The sequence below is a fragment of the Microtus oregoni genome, unplaced genomic scaffold, assembly GCF_018167655.1.
Source record: "Microtus oregoni isolate MIOR12 unplaced genomic scaffold, Mior012 000037F_ref0000500, whole genome shotgun sequence".
In the NCBI taxonomy this organism is placed as follows: Eukaryota; Metazoa; Chordata; class Mammalia; order Rodentia; family Cricetidae; genus Microtus; species Microtus oregoni.
The window spans coordinates 10728405-10750613 of NW_024543096.1; the positions used below are offsets into that span (position 1 = coordinate 10728405).

Consider the following 22209-nt stretch of genomic DNA (forward strand, 5'->3'; position numbering starts at 1 on the left):
AAGGAAAGGCTATTACAGCTGATCCCTTCACATAGGAGCACTCAGTCACCAGAACTTTGACAAGTCAAAAGTCTGTGAATTAGCTACTACCTACTGTAAAAAGAGCTTCTTTGACCAAAGTTGAGACCAACACAAATTATGCTTAGAAGTAGATAATAAGATATGTCGACGGTATGAACACCTAGGAAAAGAACAACACTAGTTTCTTCCCCTAATGCCTATGGGATACCCATTCATGATCTTTGGACAAAGTTTAAAGTATCAGACACAAACTCTCTCCTCTGGAGCAGTAGTTAGTTTCCTCCATGATTATCACACCATTATTTCACCATTGGATACAGCTTCCCTGATACCTCAGTATTATAGCATGATGAGTCTAGTGTTGGGAAAGACCACTGACGCCTTTTCTCCTAGAGTAGCTTGCACAGCACTTTCCAACACTATGAAAGGCAGCCATTATATATAGTGTCTTGGTCAATTTTAAACTGATTTCTCAGTATTTGCAACCAAAGTATACTGTGCCCAGGAATCTAGCCCATTTAGTTATTTTTAATGCTCAAATGCCTATATATTTTAATTTCTAATATAAATGTATTTCAACATATTATCCATGCATGGCCACTCTATAGCTATCTTAATCAACATCTCTGCGACTGAAGCTAATACAACAATATTGTTTAAAGTCATAATAAGGAAATTTTCATATTGCCTGAGTATGAATAAGGGTCATATACACAATCTTACAAAATTCAAAGAAAGTGAATTTTTACTTACTTGCTGGTGCTATATAAACCCATTGTGTGACAATTCAGTATTTATATGAAATGTTTCCTTGGCCAAGCTTATAATTCTATTTGAGTTTCAGACTGCATGCAATTCCTTTAACAAGAAGACATAAATTTCTAGTGCAGATTCTTCTTTTTATCATTAAAGTTAACTTCACAAAAATTGGTTCCAAACAAATGCCAATTTTTAGCAATTGTATTTGAACAATTGTAAGAAACAAACAATGTTGATTTATGAAATGATACTTAAATTGTCCTCCCATTTATAAGAATCCTGTTGAAAGTTCTTTTCCCCTATCTAGTATTAAACCCACGGCCTCATTGAGTGTATGAAAATGACACCTCATTTCCTAAGACATCTTTAAAATTTTAAGTCAAATGAAATAGTCCTAGGGAAATGGCTATTTCTCATTTCATATAAACATTTATAATGCAGTGTAAGATAGGTGTATTTTATTTAAATTATTTTTCCTGATTAAAAATAGAAATTAGTCATATTTTTCTAGCTACTATTATTTAAAACTTGATTAAACATGTAAGATAATATGAGGAAGATATCATTATGCTTATTATACACAATAAGCTGCTTTATTTTTGTTTTAGGAATTTTATTTTTTACTTTATTAAAAATAGTATTTTTCCCTCAAACAATGTATCCTGATTACATTTCCCCTCCCTCTACTTCTTCCAGTGGGTCCCACCTCCTCTTCCACATGATCTTCTCACTTTCTGCCTCTCAGAAAATAAACAAGCTTCTAAGCAATAAAAACAAAGTAAACTATAATAAAATAAGACAAAAACTAAAACATCTGAATTGGACACTTCTATCTACTGCTGGAGGAAACCTAGCTGATGAAGGTACCAATCTATAAATATAGGAGAATATCATTAGTAGTCTTTACATTGATTTTTTTCCAGTTGTTTTTGACTCAACATTAGGTCACTGAATTATCCAGTCTTGGTTCCTGGCCATCCTGGCAGTATAAGGCTCAGGCTTCCCCTCCTGCCATAGGCTTCACATTAAATCATACATTGCTTAGACACTCCCACATGATCTGAGCTGCCACTGCTCCAGAAGATCATACAGGTGGGATAGATTATAGGTGGGGGCTTTTGTGGCTGATTTGGCTTCCAGGTTTTTCTTTGCATAGCCTGCAGAGTACATTTTCACATCAAAGAGATTAGAATGTAGGGATAAAGCCTCCAAGCCCACACCAGCTCAACGTCTCAAAACTCAAAAAGCCAAGTAGTAGTTGGCCTTAGCAATGGAGTCCTGCTGTTAATTTTCAGAGGGTGAACTTCATTCCTAGCATCATCCTACAATCTGCTATCTTAGCATGAGCCTGGGATCTCTGCTGGATCTCTGCCATCAATCCAAAAAAAAAAAAAATGTAATCCAGTCCTCCCACTGGAAGCCTTGTCTGGCTACAAAAGATGGTCAGTTCAGACTCCACACCCTTCATTACTAAGAGTTCTCACTAGGATCACCCTCAGAGATTCCAGGAAAGGCACACTGAACTGTTTCCACACACACCCTCAAATATCCTCAAACTCCAGCTGCACCTCCCCATAACCACTCCCTCAATGTCCCCCACCTGATCCTTCCAGCTCCTCTTCTCACCTCCCCCCAGCCCACCCTCAGAATCTATGCTATTTCTCCCTACCAGGGAGATCCACGCTTCTATCTTAGAGCCACCTTCTTCACCTAACTTCTCTGGGTCAGGAGATTATAGCATGATTATCATTACTTAAAAGATAATATACACTTATAACTGAATACATACTATATTTTTTCTGGGTCTGAGTTACCTCACTGAGATAATTTTAATTTCTAGTTCCATTTATTTGCCTGTAGACTTCATTTTTTTAAAACACTGAGTTTTCCTACATTGTGTAGATATACCACAATTTCTTTAGACATTCTTCTGTTGAGGGGTATTTAGGTTGTTTCAAGAATGGGACTTTTATAAAAAATAAAGCCATAACACACATAGTTGAGCAAGTATCTATGCTGTAGGATGGATTATGATGTGGGATATCTTCTGTATATGTGTTGTTTTTATTGGTTGATAAATATGCAGGCAGGCATATTTCTGTATGCCATCAAAGATTGGGTCTGGTTTTCAAATCCATTCTGTTAATTCATGTCTTTTTCCAGGGAACTGAGGCCATTGATATCGAATATCAATGAACAATGATCGTTAAATTCCTGTCATTTTGATGTTGTTGTAGTTTATGGATGTGAATGAGACACTGGTGATTATCTGTTAATTTAGTATCTGCATTAAAATTAAGTTGGTTCATTGTGTACAAAATAGATATAATGAGTCTGGAATTAACATTGGTGATTGTTTTTCAATCACAAAATAAAGTTAATGAAAATAGTTTAAACTTAAAAAAGGCGGTGCGTGTCTATTTTAAATTTTACTTTTTCTTTATTGTTGTTTGAAACAGGATTTATTTCACTGTGCAGGCCAGGATGGTCTGGATAATACTGTGTAGTTAGCCCAGGATATCTTCCAACTCAGGGTAATCTCTGCCTCATCTGTGCTGTGGTAATAAGCAGTATCTAACATCTTCAGCTGGTTTTATTTTTTAAGATTACTGTGTGCTATTTCACATTTTCTTAGTTGGCATTTAAAATTTTAAATAGAAAATCCTGATTTAAAACAATTCACTTAAAACAAACAAACAAAAACCCTGACACTTGGTAACATATATTGAATGTGAGTCATGGTTTAAGTCAGAGACTGTTGAGTGTTGGACTCTCTCCACGTGGTTTACATAAATATGCTTTAGTGATGCTAATGATCATATTGTCATATTTTGTGCCTGGCATGCTAAAGGTAATGGGAGGGTTTGATGAGGCAGAGAGTAGAGGATTGAAGAAAACAGTGGAGAACCTTTCTTCTTTACTGAGATGGCCTTCTCAGTTCATTTAGTAATGACTGACTTGAGGTAGCTGTGAAGAGATGATGGAACACAATGATGCTGTTGGAACATTTCCAAAGCGTGGAAACATCTAGGAACCTATCGCTACTTTTTTCTTCTCTGCACAGTATTTTTCTTTATAATGCAGAGCCCATTGAATGTTCATTTTCAAATATATCCTTGATAAAAATGTTAGACAAGATGTATATGGGTATTCTTGCCTGATTGTATTTTAGAAGATTTACTTATTGGGTGACACTTTAGGTTGTTTTAAAGGAGGAAGGTCTCCATAGGCATGCCCAGTTTGATTTCAATGTATGACTCAACCTCCTAAATCTCATTGAGTATCTTTTACTTCCTGTTAAAAAAACAATAAATTCTAACAATATTGCATACTATAATATGCTATTAAATATGGCAGGAGAATTCTGATTAATTTTATTTCATGAAACTATTTTAATTTTCTACTTCTTGTTTTTTCTTTTTTTTTATTGACAAAAGGAGAAAAAAAAACAAACAAGTTTCCACCTCCTCCCAGCCTCCCATTTCCCTCCCCCTCCTCCCACTCTACACCCCCTCCTCCCACCCTTCTCCCCCTCCCCCCACTCCTTTCCCCCTCCCTCTCCAGTCCAAAGAGCAGTCAGGGTTTTCTGCCCTGTGGTAAGACCTAGTACCTCCCCCCTCCATCCATATCTAGGAAGATGAACATCCAAACTAGAATATTCTACTTTAAAAATAGCTTAGGGTGAGTAAACTTCTACTCCTGCTCCAGAAGTCCTTTGACATTTTGATAACTCATACTCAAAGAGTTTTAAAATTACATGAGACCAATAGCTACAGGTTCAAAAGTTGACAGAGGAAATAACCCTCTGCATATTCTATTTAGGGACACCTACTTACAAAATTGCACAAATTGTTTACCAGTCATAACTTTATGAATTGATGACCTGTGGAGTAAGATCTTAGTCATCCGAATTTTTAAGCACAATTAAAATTGCTTTTTTTTAACAGTAAGTTGTAAAATTAATGATAATTACTTTCAGCTGCCAACTGATCCATATGCTTCTGAAGGCAGCAACAAAGTTCTTCAGCAAAGACTTCAGGTTCCATCCTGGTCTTAGCAAATTAGATCTGTGTTTTAACAAACCCATCAGGGAGGTTTGTAGCAGTAAAGTTCAGGAAGTATGGGTAACCAAATTATTTCAATTATGTCTATAATAACAAGACATTAGAGAAGCCACAGTCCTAAAACACCTTGGAGAGTAGTTATAGTTTAGGACATTCTCAAGTGCAGTAAAAGTTTATGTATTAGAAATTCCAAAGTGAAAAAATAATCTCAGACTTACAGGTTTTATATTTGTATATATATAGTTGTCTATTGATACTAGTATAGCTTTTTGAGTTTAGTTTACTTTTTGGTAAAACAAAGAATAAAACTTGTTTCTAATAATTGAAATTGTCTCCTATGGTATTTGTGCTCTAAATTTTTGACAGTTCGAGAATATTATTTTGGTTTCCTTAGAATTATGGAAATTATGCTGCTTTGTTCCCTGCAGGAGTTAAAATAAAAATATTGGTAATTATGCATATTTAACTTTCAAAAGGCCAAGTGATTACTCACAGCACTTATAAAGAGGGAAATTATTCATAATTCAGCTCTTTGGTAAAGGACTTTGAAGTCGGAAGTTGTTGTGTGATGAATATCCCTACTGAGGAAGATCAGTTTGAAATATGAATTTATTATCATCCCTCTTTTTTCTTTGCTTTTTCCCAGATGCAAGACAAAAGTCTACCCTGACGAACTTCCAAACACAAGTGTAGTCATTGTGTTCCATAATGAAGCTTGGAGCACTCTACTCAGAACGGTCTACAGTGTCATAAATCGCTCTCCACACTACCTGCTCTCTGAGGTCATCTTGGTCGACGATGCCAGTGAAAGAGGTATAGACTCTGCTTTCCATGCCTGTAATTTAGAACCATTTCTATGGTCCGAAGGTAGCTGGGTAATGATCTATATTCTGCTTTATAATCAATCACCTATCAAATTGATACATACCATATTTTCATATATGCATTTCATACATTGTATATATTGTTTATGCACACTCTGAGAATAAGTAAATGCTTTGTTTCTTGTTATATCGTATCATCAGAAATAAATGAAAATGGTATTTTAAAATGTTTTGTTTTCCTTGACTAGTTAATTCAGAGAATTTATATGATTTGATATGTAACATTAATTAACTGATGAACTATCTACTAGTTTATTTCACTTTAAACTCTACATATGAAAATGCATATGCATATGATATCTGAATGTATGAGCTGAGGGCTGCCCCTCAGCTGAATTTTCTTCCTAAGAGTATCGCCATTCTGTTCTGAAACAACTCCAAATTTGCCTTATCCATTCTTGTTCCATGTTACAGATTTTCTCAAGTTGACATTAGAGAACTATGTGAAAACTTTAGAAGTGCCAGTAAAAATTATCAGAATGGAAGAGCGCTCTGGGTTGATACGTGCCCGTCTCCGAGGAGCAGCTGCTTCAAAAGGACAGGTCATAACTTTTCTGGATGCACACTGCGAGTGCACCTTAGGATGGCTGGAGCCCTTGCTGGCGAGAATAAAGGAAGACAGGTAGGGAGTCTGGTGTTAAGTCTGCAAAGCTTACACCTGAACCTTTGAGGGCAACTCCAGCTGTCTATCACAATGCCTTGACCAAGGTTCTATTTTCGGAAGGTTTATTTGATATGCTTTGAAAAAGGTGGCTTTTCTCATTTTTAACATGAAAATAGGACTGATTTGTGTTGAGCATGGTAATTGTTTTAAAAAAATAATCAAATGTGTCGATGAAAAATGGTTTGAACATTTATAGGCGAAATAAATTAATCCAGTCTGATAGCATATGTTGTAGGCAATTTTCAAAGCACCTGTGGTACTCCCAGCTCCCCGTGCAGTGATTGCTGATGTTCTTACAAACTTGCTTATGTTACTGGAAGTTCAGTGAATACTTTAGCTCTTCCTACTCCCTCAGCAGTGTTCTCTTCAATGCTCCAGTGCCCTCGGTCACGGTCTAGTTCAACTTCTCCACGATGCTGTTGTGAACACACACACACACATGCATGCACATGCGCCTTCCTGAAATAATACACTGTAGTAATAAGGGCGGCGGGGCCGCTTCCCCAGCACCCCAGCCACCCGCTCGGCTAGCTTATGCCCCGAAATAACAACACACAAACTGTATTCATTTAATCACTGCTTGGCCCTTTAGCCCTAGCCCTTACAGGCTAATTCTCACATCCCGATCAACCCATCTCTAATCATCTGTGTATGGCACCCCAAGGTGCGCTTACCGGGGAGATTCTAGCCTAGTCCATCCTGGGTCGGAGCTTCATCCCGGGAGCAGGGCATGGCGTCTCTCTTAGGTGTCTGCTCCAGAGAGGAGAGCTGTGGCTTCTCTGAGCTCACTTCCTCTTCCTCCCAGCGTCCTATTCTGTTTTCTCCTCCCACCTATCTTCTAACCAATAAAATGGGCCAGGGCAGTGCCTTTATTAGCCAATGACCTTCCTCCATCAATACACTGTTAAAAAAAGAGTAGAGCACGGTATAATTATTTCAACAATAGTCTTTCTACCTGTCAGTTTTAAAAATTTTAAAAATTAAACTTTGTGAAGTGAAAACCCTTCACGCATACCTTAGCTCTTCCTAATGATGACATTTTTTAGCTATTCATAAACATGGGTGATAAATTAGTGTAATTCTTAGTACCTAATGAAGATAACAAACAATGAGTGCTATCTATTATGATAAAGCATTGTAGAACACCTCGCTTGCACAGCCATGTCATGTGCAGTAGAGGATCCCAGAATTGAAATGTTTAATTAGACACTCCAAACTACTGCTGCTTTGTATAAGTTAGTTCAGCTACATCACATAAATGGCAGGAGCTGGCGCTTTCCCTGAAGATAGATGGAGCTTGTCAGTCAAATGAATCCCAGTAGTTCAAGAAGGCAGTGGGAACCCTTTAGTCAACTGAGTACAGTACATGACTAGCAGCATTTTGTGTGCTGTGCTGTGCTGTGCCCACACAACACTGAGACTGACCAAGCAAAATGTACTTAGGCTCTCTTCAATGTGTTTTCTGGACCGTTTGTACATTATACTGTTCTTTTAAACATGCATTTTATATTTAATATAATACATCATCATTATAATGTTTCATTATAGCCCTGCATAAACCATCTTTTTTCTAACAATTTATTTGCATTATATTTGTACACAATGAGTCTTTTTCCTGGTTTTAAAATTGTCATAACAAGACAGTAAAATATGATTGAGACTATTAGATCTGATTTTTTTATCCTCTTAAAAGTTAATTTATTAAATTCAGGAAATAAAGAAACACCATAATTTGGTTTTGTCCAGATTCACCAAGAAGCCTTTCCAAGGGTAAATGTACTTATTGATTTCAAAGAACTTCAGGTCATTGCCAATTGTGTGGCACATGAGACTTACATGACAATGGGTGATGGTAATATTGCAGTTACCAAAAAAAATGTAATTGAAGTCCTGTTTGACTTTCCTCACCTATGGGTGACTTAGAATGCATACAATCACTCTGTTCTGCAGAATTAGCTACAATTGATGCCACTTTGAGTAGACTTTAACTCCTGGTCCTGTAGTAAACCGCTAAAGCCCCAAGAAGCCAAAATATAATAAAAGCCATGACGTAGATAAAATTGCGTACTCAGGAAGATAACTAAGTGGAACATTCTTACCATAAATAAGCTCACAAGAACCATAAACATCTTGACTATTCTTTTACTAGAGGAAAGTAGGCTAGACTACAAAGAGCTGCTGTCTTTAGCAAAGTACCTGGATTGAGACAATGATAGACTTTTAATTCTTGACAGCTTGCTGAAAAAGTTGTCACTGCCCTTGTGCCCTTTAGAGAAATTGTTTACTGGTACCTATAGATCATGATTTTAATTGATGTTGTTTGTTCTTCCTAAAAGGAACTTTCTCTGTGTCAAGTTTTCCTGTACTCTTAAAACTAAATATATTTAATAAGCAAACTTCCAGATTTAATTTTCTGTCATCCATTTCTATCTTTCTATGCTACTGCTTCTCAGTGGGTTATAGCTAAAATGATGCATAGTATCAGAGCAATTCGACTAACCATGCTCTGGGGGGAAGTTTATGAGAAATAGACCATGTTCACCCTGCTGCGTTAGTACTTAGGATGCATTTTAAAGTCAGCTTGAAGGTCAATTCAAATATTTGACTAGATTTCACATCACAGCTTTGAGGTAAAAGTGAGGGGAAAAGGTGATGTTGGAGGAAATGTTTCTGCAGAAAAAAAAAGTATAAAATAAAATTAAAGACATGGTAAAGTCAGAAAAATAATTAAGTGTAATCATATCATCTAAAACCAACTTGAAGAAGCTAATGTAAATTCTTATTTATAAATGAATTTGTTTTGATTTTCTCTAGGAAAACAGTTGTGTGTCCCATCATTGATGTTATTAGTGATGATACCTTTGAATACATGGCTGGGTCAGACATGACTTACGGTGGTTTTAACTGGAAACTAAACTTCAGATGGTATCCTGTTCCTCAAAGAGAGATGGATCGAAGGAAAGGAGACAGAACATTACCTGTCAGGTATGTAGATATTACTTCCCAACTAGTCATATTTTTATTCTTCCCTTAACCAAAGGACATTATAAATCTGGTCTCAGTGTTTAAAGATCCTTAGAAATATTTATTATTTGTGTACATTTTCACCCTTTATGTGATCATATAAGAATGAGTGATAATACCGAATATGGTTAAAATTATCACGGGCTAAGTTGTGTGTTCCTAGGTGTGTTTAGATGCCTTAGGGTTCTGGAATACTGTCAGGGAACTGAGTCTCAGTCCAGGTGCTTTGTAAAATAAAGACAGCAAGTCTTGTCTTTGTCTTCTACCCTAGTTTCCCATAGTCAAATAAAACTATATTATTTCTGAATGTCTTGATATTTCTAGTAAATATAAAATGCATATTATAATAGAAGTATTCTCAAACATGAAATGACCAAAATGCTTTGGTAATTATTCTAAATTAATCTCTTAAAAACTATCTTCCTTTATAATCATAAATAGTCAAGTGAAAAAATATCATGAGTTAACAGATGTTAAAAGAGCCTTTTTTGTTCCAAGATAAACAACTACTTAATTTGGAGTATGTGTCAGGAAAATACATCTTACTCATATTTTTAAATGTATATCTATTACAATTTTCTACAAAATTAATCATTTAAGTAACACCAAAATATCTCTATCCTATTTTAGGTCTCTTGCCTGCATTCAAATATTGATTACCTAAAAATATTTAGAGTAGTAGTAGACTAGATCATCTCTTTAAAAATGAATTTAGCAAATCACTTTTTTTTTCTTGAGAAAAAAAGGAAAATATTACAATCTTAATAAATAGCATACATATAAGCCCTGTTCTAAAAATGGCCTTGTGTTGGGGTTGAGATTACTTCCTAATTATATGATGCCTTAAATTAAAATAAAAAGTGGGTGGTAGAGCCAGGCAGTGACGGCACACACCTTTAATGCATTTGGGAAGCAGAGACAGGCAGATCTTTGTGAGTTCAAGGCCAGCCTGGTGTACAAGAGCTAGTTCCAGGACAGCCAAGGCTGTCTCAAACTCTGTCTCAAAACAAACAAACAAAAAAATGTGTGGTAGAAGAGACAGCTCTAATTATATGTTGCTAAAAAATTAAACAGTAAATAGTGTTAACAGTTTTTAATAGATATACTATCAAAGCGAGAAAAACATTAAGTGTGGCCTGTGATATTTGCATAAAGACCTGTCACTGTTGAGAATAATCTAGCATCTGGCTTTATAATGCTCACCTCTACTCATCTTTCTTGTCTGTTGCATTAAGATTGAGAAAACATAACAACTCTGATTTATTAACAATCCTCTTGTCCCATATTCTAGTTTTATTTAACTCAGATAATTTTAAAGTTTTGGTCCCAAGTAGAAACGATGAAAACAATTCACAGAGACACCTAAATACTCTTAATGTATCTATTCGATTGAAAATGACGTTTGTGTAAATATGTTTTTTTCAAAGCTTACCGAAAGTACATTTGTGAAAGCATAGTTTATTTAACTTTATTATCGCAATTGGAAAGGTAAAAACTAAGGAAGCCAACACTACTAGTAATGATGAACTGATCTCATTCATTAAAGAAAAAAGTGAATATGGAAGCAGTCATTTTCCTCATATTTTGCAAACTAAAATAAAAGTTGAGTCATCCAACACACCGTATTTTAGCCACACTTTGTGTAATTTTAGTGAAATACTATGCGAACCAATCCAATTTATTTCTTTTTTTTATTTACTGAACATTATTTTATTTTCTAAAGTAATGAAAAAATGGAGAAACCTCAGCATCTGCTGAAGGTTGGAGATTCTTATGGCAAAAGGTTAATTAATTCATGAGCACCTTTGTGTCAGCAGGCAGGTAATTTTCATCAGCAGAGCTGCGCTGTGAACTTTGTGTTTCTCATTTATTACTCAGAGATGCGACCATTTTTTGTCACACTCATGCAAACAGATAAATTATTCTATGTACGGAAGAAAGATCTTTTCCCCACTTGATGAACAGAACTCTGAATACTTAAAGAGATCAAAGTAGATTTGAGGTTTTAGTTGTTTGAAGAAGAATGCTTAATTTAAAATGTCTCTTATGACAAAACTTTGTAGTCACTATAATTGACTCATCATCACTCAGTAATACAAGTATGCAATTGCAATTATAGTGTACCAATTTGAACTTGTGACCTAAACTCAATCATAGTAATAAGAAAATGTATAATGACAATACTATACCACACTATATTATTCTGACTGTACTATGCATTGGTCCTAGTATATTTAGTTGTAAAAAGAAAGAAGTATATAAACAGAAGTTTGGGATTACTTAGTTTTCTTTAATCAGTAAAGTTCTTTGAAAGCATTTAGCATTTCAACTATCTGTACAATGCAGTGACCAAGTTTTTAAGCAAGAGACCATGATGTAGGAACCTATGTGCCAAGAGTGTTTCTAAATGTTTTCTGTTTGCTTAGATTTAGTGGTTCATACTTGCATTAAATCACCAATTTTGAAACGAGACACCTAAAACAAAATTTGGCATTTGTGGCTATCCAAAACTCTTGGGGCAATGCTTCAGTCTTTCTTCTAGTCTGCACCCAAGGGCGCTGAGTAGAAACATCTGTATATTAGAAGCACGAAAGTCTAGTATTACCCTCGTAACTCCTATGATTGTGTCTCTGACTCTAATCCTGTGGATCAGTTGTCATTTATCATCTTTTTTTTGCTTGGAGAAATAGAGTTTAGCACTTCTGTCTGTCTCAAACACAGGTGAGAGAAATATGTTTAATTTACATAATTAACTATGGTTATGGTCTTTATGTTTGTGACATTCAATTTGGAGTCCACTTCCTGAAAGGGATTGAGTTTGAAATACATTGAACACATTAGTCGTATGAATATGTATTTATGTATTACTCAACAAAATAGATCACCTCTAGCAAAAAGGCTTCTTAATGAAGATAACCCTATCAAATTGGGGACTACCTTATTTCTATGATAAAATACCTTGACAAAAGGCAGCTTAGAATAGATGGGGTTTCTTTCAGCTTGCAATTTCAGTTTACAGTCCATTATAGCTGGTGAGTCAAGGAAATCAGAAAATGAAGCACCTCTTCCCATCACAGTAGAGAGAAGAGAGAAAGGAATGCAGGCATTTTCTAAACTAGATTTCTCTACTCTCATAAAATTCAGGGTCCTGAACTTCCGAATGGCACTGTGCAAGTTGAGACTGGTTCTTCCCACATCAGTTGAGACACTTTAGATAATTTCCCCCAATTGTGCTCAGAAGACAGACTGATCTTCCCTGACTCTCACTGAGACGCTGAGCAAACTGGGTTGAGTTGACAATTAAAACCAACAGTCACCGAAATATTTTAGTCACTTTCATTTTAGCACATGAGATTTGAAGTGATTTGATTTAGGTATTGACTTAAATATGATTCTGTGTGGAAATGTAGTTGCACGCAGCTTCTAGTCACAGTGCTGGACCCTGCACATACAAACACTTGCAGCAATCCCCTGCTGTAGAGCTATTTACTGTTCAATATTGGCCTTGCATGTTGTGAATGAAGCCAGAGGTCAGTACTTGCAGATTGATTGTGGGTGTATAAAAGTTAGCTATGTTAATACTACAGCAGTGCATATTTCTGGAAAAAAAAAACCTCGGTTAAATCTTAGTGGCTGTATTAGTATTTTAATTATGATCTCTATTTGACCCTCAAGTAAATAGCTATAAAGATACTTGTTTTCACTTTAATTTCTCACTCACTTAAATATATTTCTTTATAGGAGACTTGCTGGTTATTTATCATCTATTAACTTTGCACTCTCCACATTATACCTCCCATTTTGTTGCTATAAATATTCTTAATATTATTTCTTTCATTCTTGCATCCACTACTCTGTCAAATGTATTCTGAGAGTAAACAAAGAGCTTTAGATATTTATTTAGTTCTGGCTCTGATGATGAATCACAACCAAGATTTCATTATTGGCTTTTATTCAGGATATATTTTACTCACTTTTATATATTTTATTATTAACATTTATCTCATCACAATACTCTTTGTTATATTAGAATTAAGTTTGTCTAAAATATAGCAAATAAATTTGATAGCATGATTATTATACCTTAGATTACGACTCCCATGCCATCATAGAAAATTTTCTCAACTACTTTCTCTGTAGCATTTCGGTGTACTGTGAGAGAAGCAATGTACATAGAAGCTATATTTGGAAATAATCTGGTACTTTTTGACTTTAAAAATGAAAATTATTTTTCATTCATGCTTAAATCATGTAAGGAATTAAAGTTACAGAGAGTATTAAATGGGAAATCTTCTTGACAGAAGTAAGCTGTATTTTAAACATATGCCTGATAATGGGACATGCATGCATTACATAGTCAAACAACTTTTATTCACATTCAGGGGGCCTCATTTGGTCTTAGGCTGATTCCTTTGCTATCAGGCCTGAGATGGAAGGCTTCATTAGCTCAAGAAAACTGTTTCAGTGACTATATGAATAAGAAGGCATAAAACTAAACAGGCCCCACCTCCATCAATATCTTGTTTTCTTCCAGAGTGACTCTTCAAATGTATTTTTGCATAATTTAAAATTTTCCTACTATTCATTAGAATTTTATGCCATTAATGTTGGTGTTTGTTTATTTTTCATTTTTTTCATAGAAACTTTAGTAGCTACTATTTCACTTATTTATCTCATACCCTAATTTACGTATCAAAAATTATTAAAGTTTCTTTTTGTCTTCAAATTTTATCTGTTTTCTGCTTCATTTTGTTTTGGGGAGTAGGTCTCATTTATCTCATGCTGATTTTTAATTTATTATTTAGCTGAATATATTTTGAAGTTTATTATGAACTTTCTGCTTCCACCTACCCAGTTCTAGCATTATACATGGCATGTCCTATTATATCTGATTTTATGCAGGAATGGAATCCAGGACTTTACGCGTACTAAGAAAACAATGGACTAAATGTCTGATATGCCTAGCCTCTAAGTGCCCTCTCCCTGAGTTACACCTTCAGGCTTTTTGTTACACGTTTCTTTAACCTACAGTTTGTTTAAAACTCATTTTACCTTGTTTTCTCTTCCTAGTTTTGTCATTCTGACTGTTCAAGTCTTCAGTCACTCCGGTTTCCAATTTCTTTTGTGTAATACTTAAAAGTACATACTAAGTTCTGTAAAATCATCTATGGAGAAAACATTCTTTTTGTTAAAAAAAAAAAACCTATCTTTTCTCATTTTACATGCCAAATCCATTTCCCACTACCTAACCTCTTCCTGCCCCCTCCACCTTCCACCTCTCCCAAGCCCCATCCCAACCCCCATCCTCTTTTCAGAGAGGGTAGGGCTTCCCATGTGGAATCAATAAAGCCTAGTATGTTAATTTGAGGCAGGACTGAAGAACACCCCACTATATCTAGGCTGAGCTAGTTATCTCTCCATAGATAATGGGTTCCAAAAAGCCAGAACAAGCAATAGGGATAAATTCTGATCCCACTGCCAGTGGCTCCAGTCTGTTCCTGCCAAACAACTGTCACTCACATTCAGTGGGCCTAGTTTGGCCTTAGGCTGGTTCCTTTGCTGTCAGGCCTGAGATAGAAGGCTTCCATTAGCTCAGGAAAGCTGTTTCAGTGCGTGTCCCCATCATGATCTTGATCTCTGCTCATATTCTCATTCCTCCCTCTTTTCAACTGGGCTTTTTAGAGCTCATACTGATGCTCCGCTATGGTTCTCTGCATCTGCTTCCATTAGTTACTGGAGGTAAGTCATATGGTGATATTTAAGATAGTCATAAGTCTGACTGCAGGACAAGACCACTTTAGGCATCTTCTCTACTATTTCTTGGAGTCTTAGCTGGGGTCATCCTTGTGGATTCCTGGGAATTTCTCTAGTGCCAGATTTCTTGCTAGCTTTGTAAAGGCTCCCTCAATCAAGACCTCTTTTTTTCTCTGTCTCTTTCCTTTTCCAATCTTGACCATTCCTTTCCCTCTAGTTCTCCTCCCCCCTCCTCTTCTTCCTTAGTCCTCCTCTTCATCCTTCCCTTCTCCCCCCACCACCATGCTCCCAATTTTCTCAGGAGATTTTTGTCTATTTTCTCTTCCCAGGAGAATCTATGTGTTTCTCTTAGGGTTCTCCTTGTTACTTATCTTCCCTGGGCTAATGGACTGTAAACTCCTTAAACTTTCATTTGTAGCTAGTATTCACCTATGAGTGGGTCTATGCTCATTTTTCTGGGTTTGAGCTACCTCACTCAGAACCTTTTTTTCTAGTTCCATTTATTTGCATGAAAATTTAAAGATGCCATTTTTTTTTTTCGAGACAGGGTTTCTCTGTGGTTTTGGAGCCTGTCCTGGAACTAGCTCTTGTAGACCAGGCTGGTCTCGAACTCACAGAGATCCGCCTGCCTCTGCCTCCCAAGTGCTGGGATTAAAGGCGTGCACCACCACCGCCCGGCCCTAAAGATGCCATTTTTTTTAACACTGACTAGTACTTTATTGTGTAAATGTACTACATTTTCTTTATACATTCTTTTGTTGAGGGTCATCTAGGTTGTTTCCAGGTTTTGACTACTATAAATAGTGCTGCTATGAACATAGTTGAACAAATATCCTTACAGTATGGTTGAGCATCCTATAGGTATATGCCAAAGAGTGGTGTTTCTGGGTCTTGCAGTAGATTAATTCCCAATTTTCTGAGAAACTGCCATACTGGTTTCCAGAGTGGTTGTACATGTTTGGATTACCACAAGCAATAGAGGAGTGTTCCCCTTACTCCACATACCCTTCAGCATAAGCTGTCATTGGTGTTTTTTATCCCAGCCATTCTGACAAGTGTAAGATGGCATCTCAGAGTTGTTTTAATTCTATTTTTACATCAATGTTCATGAGTAAGATTAGTCTGTAAATCTATTTTGGTTGAGTCTCTATGTGGTTTTGGTATCAGCGTAAATGTAGCCTTGTAAGAATTGACAACATACCTTCTGTTTCTATTATGTGAAACAGTTTGAGGAGCATAGGTATTTGCTCTTCTTTGAAGTTCTGGTTAAATTCTACACTAAAACCATTGGGTCCTGGGCTTTTTTTGTGGGGGGTAACTTTTTATTACAGCTTCTATTTCTTTCAGGTTATAGGCCTATTTAAATTGTTCACCTGATTTTGATTTAATTTTGGTATGTGGTTCCTATCCAGAAAATTGTTCATTTCTTTTACATTTTTTAACTTTGTGGAGTACAGGTTTTTGTAGTATGACCTAATTATTCTCTTGATTTCCTCAATGTCTGTTGTTATTCTCTCATTTCTAATTTTGTTAATTTGGATGTTCTCTCTCTGCCTTTTGATTAGTTTGGATAGTGGTTTTTCTACCATGTTGACTTTCTCAAAGAATGAGCTCTTTGTTTCATTAATTCTTTGTATTGTTTTCTTTGTTTCTATTTTATTGATTTCGGCCCTATTACCAATGAACTTGGGAGTAGGGTGCCAAGGTTACTGACTGACCACTCACCTCTTGATACGCTGGGTGCAGTTGCAGCCTGTGCTTCAGAGTTCCTCTGAGGTTGCAGGGAATGGGTGGGTTTTGGGGTGAAGTGAGTCTTTTAGCTTATTGAGCTAAATAATAGTGTATTTTTCAGCCCATTAGAAATTCCAGTTGATACTTTTCAGTCCAGCTAAATAATATTAAATATGAGAAAAATAGGACTAGATAGGAATAAAACATAGTATAACTTTAGGCAACAAACTACCAAAACAAAAACCCAGGGAATGTAAAAATTTTGAGCAGAATTAAATGAAAAAAAAAGGTTATGCATTGATTGTTGCAATAGTACCATTTTTGCATTCTCCAAGTCTAATATATATGGTTTGGAAAGATTGTAAGCAATTCATCTTCAGTAGAATTGTTGAAGCCATATTCTTTACAGAAAAACAATGTGTTTGTATTTTCTTATTTCCTGATAGAGGACATTTTATGAGATTTTTATTACAGTGTATTGAAGTGAGAATAAAGAAGATGGTATACAAATATTTTTGTGTAATTCTTTAAACCGTATGAGATTTATTTACTTAATAATGCTGCTATAGTTGTCAAAGCATTTGAATTCAACTGATTCCAGGGAGCCCTGTTGCTCATTTTGACACCTCAAGTGTGAAATGAAGATGTGACAGCAGCAGCAATAAAGCCATTTCCATCAAGTATTCATCATCCTTTTTGAGATTAAGATATCAAATTATGAGTATTATAGAAAAAATAAAGACAAGTTAAAGGCGGGATTTTTCTGTATTAGAAGTGAGGCTTTTAAAAATAAGACAAAATATTCAAGTTCCAGACTTTTTGGGAAATGATTTCTTTACCCAGAAAAGAGGGTTTTGCACACAATATTTTAACCTCTAAAACAGCACTGGAATTTGTTTTCAACCACCTAAGGGCTGAGTAAATTTCTTGCCTAGTATCTTAGCCAGATAAACCCTTCTAAAATTAGCAATATCTTCTCTAGAGCCAAACACAACTCCATGAAACCAATCAAAGATGATTTTTAGGCTATGCAATATCCCACAGCACTTGCTTTGTCTGTAATACTCATAAATTACATCCAACATTTAATATCAGTTATCTCAAGAGAAAGGGCCTGTGTCTTTTCTTGCTTTCTTTCATCTAGATACATTTTACAGTGTGAAAAAGGAAGGAGAAACAACGTTTAGTGTCCATCTAATTTTGAAGTACTGAATCAAACAAAGCCACCATATTTGATTATTGAATAAAATAACACACTTGGAAAGTTCAGCACTGTAACATCATTAAAACAGATTTAACCTTAAAAATCTAAAACATATCATTTTTACATTGTATTATCCTATAGGAATTGTTTTAGGTAAACATGTAGTGAGGAATTGAAAAATGCATTTAGTGCAAGGGAGGAAGTGAGAAAACACAGTTTAGACATCAGCTTCACCGTTAAAAGCAAATGATAAAAGAACTCACAAAACTACAGAACATAGAATGAAACCAGCACCCAGGAAGGCCCTAAGAAGTACACAGATCATCCAAGGCATGATAGTTATTAAGTGAATACACAGACAAAAATTGTAATGCTGTATTTTACATAAAAGACATATGTTAGTCTAAGCACTTACCTACAATCAAACTGAAGCCAGATGAGAACGTGGAAGGACTATCAATAAGGATCATAAAAAGAGTAGATGCAGGAACCTCTGTAGAAAACTCAATGAGAGCCAGCTGTAGAAAGAATTTCTAGCAGGTAGGCTGATGAATGCTGTTAAATGGTCTCAGAGCAAACAGTTAAGGAAAGGCTGCCTGACCTCAGAATCAATAGGGACCCTTCGGAAAGAACTTATTGCTGTGGCAGGAGACAGATCCAACTTCACATAAGAGGTGAGAGGGAATCAAGGGAGTATGCAGAAAGCATCCTTTCAATGTGGTTTCCAGTAAGGCCATAGGAAATGTCAGTTCCTCATATAAAAGAGTCCTGAGGTGAAGTGAAGATTACATTGGTTCAATATAGACTTCAACTGAGCAGGTTTGTAAGCTCAGAGCTACAATCTAGGAGTCTATGGCCTGAAACATAAATGCAACAAGAAATGAACAAGGGCCAATTGTAGTCACGATAGCTAGCTGAAGTCATGGCATATATATTAACCGGTAAGAGAAAATCAAATTTATTTGCTTGAGGAATAAGAGAGTTATGGAGAAATAAGAGGGTATGAGGAAGATCCATAAACATATCCATGAGGGCATTCATACTTATTGACTGGGGATGTTGGGTTCTGTGAATTGCATGAATCCCTAGATAATTAAGAGGAATTCAAATGTTAAAAAACACACTTGAATATAAGATATATAGCACAAACAATTGGTTTGTGCATCAAATATGAAGTCTATAGCTTGGAATTTAAGAACCAGTTGGCTCATCTCACTATTTTTACGGGCCTTCTCTGGGTCTCAGAATTGGAAGAACTATATTACAACTTTCTCAGGCACATTGCAGTGAAGAAAGTATTGGCTTACTCAAAACAAGAGCACACAGTTAGTACTCCTCAGATGCGGCAGAACACTATAAAGAGTACGGGAAGATGAAGGAAAAATCCCCCAAAGAGGTTACACTTGTGAGCTTGTAGGTTAATTCAGGAATCTTAAGTATGAACAGAGGATGGCAATTACTATCAATAACAATGTGAACAAGGAAACATTAGCTAACATATTAAACTTATTAATGGTTTATTGAGTACTAGGCTGTGTACTGTTTTGCATGTAGTATCTCAATTTTTTCTTCATCTGGCCGTACAAAATTTGTAGTATTTACAGTCATTTGGATTACCCAACCCATGTTGCTGACTTTGGTTGGTGATTTCATTACTATATAGATGCACCTTGTAAATTATTTCAGGCAATTAAATGGTGATCAGTCTTTTCATTTTCATTTTCCAGGCATTGAACACTTAAAGTGCAGGCACATACTTGAATACATAGCTCATTTGTGATATTTTAAAGCAGTTAGCATAGGATGAACATGCTAAACAACATGGACAATGTTTATAGTTATTTAATATTATGAAGCAAACAATTCAAACAAACTAATAATTCAAGTATAAATCAAATCTCTCTGAAAATTTCTGTCTTCAGAAATTATAAGATTACATTTAGGAATTATATTCTGTTTCTGTTTCCGCCGTTCCAGATAAGTGAAAGTTCTTTGATTCATTGTTATAGCTACAGATAGTTTATTTGTATCCATTCTGTTTTCCTCACACATTTATAGGAAAGATGATCAACTGCAAGATGAAATTTAATGCACACAATTAAATGCATTAACACTTTATGAAGAAGAAGCTAAGTAGATGACCTCTCACCTGATTATAAAAACTGCATCACTTAACATTTTTAAGTATCTGGTTGCATAATAATGGGATAATTGAAGCACTTTTTGTCCCTAATTGTATGAAATAGACTCTGTAGTACTATAATACCTTGTAGAGTTATTATCATAGATTTCCCAAGGCCCAGTCAGGTGACGTTATCTCTACTTCATAATTACCATCTGTTTAGCTTTGGTGGAGTTCCACACCACAACTCAGGAAGTCAATGATAGGAACCTAGGAAGAGTAGACAAAGCAGAACAGCTTCAAGACCATCAGGTTGAAACTACGGCAACTGATGGACAGCTCAATACCTGAACATAAAGTCATGAACACACAGGAGAAATAGTTGTGCAAGATGGTTGATTTCCACCTACAGCATTATTAGGCAGTTTTACAACCAATTACACTATTTAATTAGAAAACAGCATAATCTTTAGCAGAGGGAAATATAATTTTTATAAAACAATGAATATTGTTGGTTTGCTCTGACAAATCTGACAAAATAAGTATGTGTATTCCAAATTTAAATTACTTTTTCACTGCCTCATTGCTTTGGCAGAGAATTAGAATGAGCAGGGAACTCTCCACAGTACCATTCTCTACCAAATCCATGTCAGTGTAGCCTCAGTTTATGGTGAATAATAACCAAGTGTAAAAATTGTTTCTGAAAGACACCTGATAGCTAACTGTAGTGGGCTGCCTCCAATCTTATGATTTTAGTGCTGATTTTGATTATTTCTTTCTGTCTACTCCTTTTGGTGTGTGGTGTCTTCTTTTTGTTCTAGAGCTTAGAAGTGTAATATAGGTGCTTAGTGCCATGAATTTGTCTCTTAGAACAGTTTTCATTGTTTTCCACCAAGTTTGGGTATGTTGTATATTCATTTAGCCAATTCTAGAAAGTCCTTAATTCCTTTCTTAATCTCTGTGTTAACCAATTTTTATTCAGTACCGAATTGTTCCGTTTCCATGAGCTTTTAAACTCTTTTTCTGTTGTTAATATCCAGCTTTAGTCTGTGATGGTCAGATAAAATACAGGGTGTTATTGCAGTTGTTTTATATCTGTGGAGACTTTGCTATGTCTAGGTATGTGGTCAGTTTTGGAGAATGTTTAATGAGATTTTGAGAAGAAGGTATATTATTTTCTGTCTGAGTGATATTTGTTAGATTTAGCATTTCTGTGTTTAGCTTCTGCCTGGATGACCTATCTCTTGCTGAGGGTTGGATATTGAAGTCTCCCTCCATAGGTGGATAAGGGTCAGTATGTGTTTTAAGCCATAATAATGTTTCTTTTGCAAACTAGCCGGACCTTATGTTTGTTACATAGATAGGCATTAAACTATCCTCTTAGAAAAACTGGATTTTTCTTGGATGCATATGCAGTGTCCTTCCCTATCTCTTCTGACTAGTTTTCATTTGAATTCTATTTTCTCAGATATTAAAATGGCTAGACCAGCTTGCTTTTAAAGTCCATTTGCTTATGAAAATATTTTTTCCCATTCTTTTATCCTGAGATAATTTCTATCCTTGACGTTGATGTCTGTTTCTTGAATTTATCAGAAGAATGGATCTTGCATTTTATTAATTCAGTTAGTCTGTCTTTTATTTAGAAATTTAAACTACTGATGTTGAAAGATATCAATAACCAGTGACGTTTATTCCTATTATTTTGTTGTGGTGGTGGTAGTAGTGTTGGTGACGATGGGGGTGAGTGAGGAAGTGAGTGTGTGCACACAAGGGTGCATGTGTGTGTGTGCACACAAGCATGCATGTGTGTGAGTGTGTGCGCACAAGCGTGCATGTGTGTGTGTGCACACAAGCATGCATGTGTGTGAGTGTGTGCGCACAAGCGTGCATGTGTGTGTGTGCACACAAGCGTGCATGTGTGTGAGTGTGTGCACACAAACGTGCCTGTGTGTGTGTGCGCACAAGCGTGCATGTGTGTGTGC

At 35.8% G+C, this 22209-nt stretch overlaps 1 protein-coding gene across 3 annotated transcripts in view; it reads left to right on the forward strand.

Annotated features, from left to right (window-relative positions):
• Galnt13 (polypeptide N-acetylgalactosaminyltransferase 13) overlaps window positions 1-22209 on the forward strand; it is a 475135-nt gene that overhangs the window by 261789 nt on the left and 191137 nt on the right. For all 3 annotated transcript variants that reach the window (XM_041631595.1, XM_041631593.1, XM_041631594.1), the window contains 3 exons: window positions 5491-5657; window positions 6143-6350; window positions 9207-9377. In XM_041631595.1, the coding sequence (XP_041487529.1) occupies window positions 5491-5657; window positions 6143-6350; window positions 9207-9377 (546 nt within the window). The remainder of the gene's footprint in view (window positions 1-5490; window positions 5658-6142; window positions 6351-9206; window positions 9378-22209) is intronic.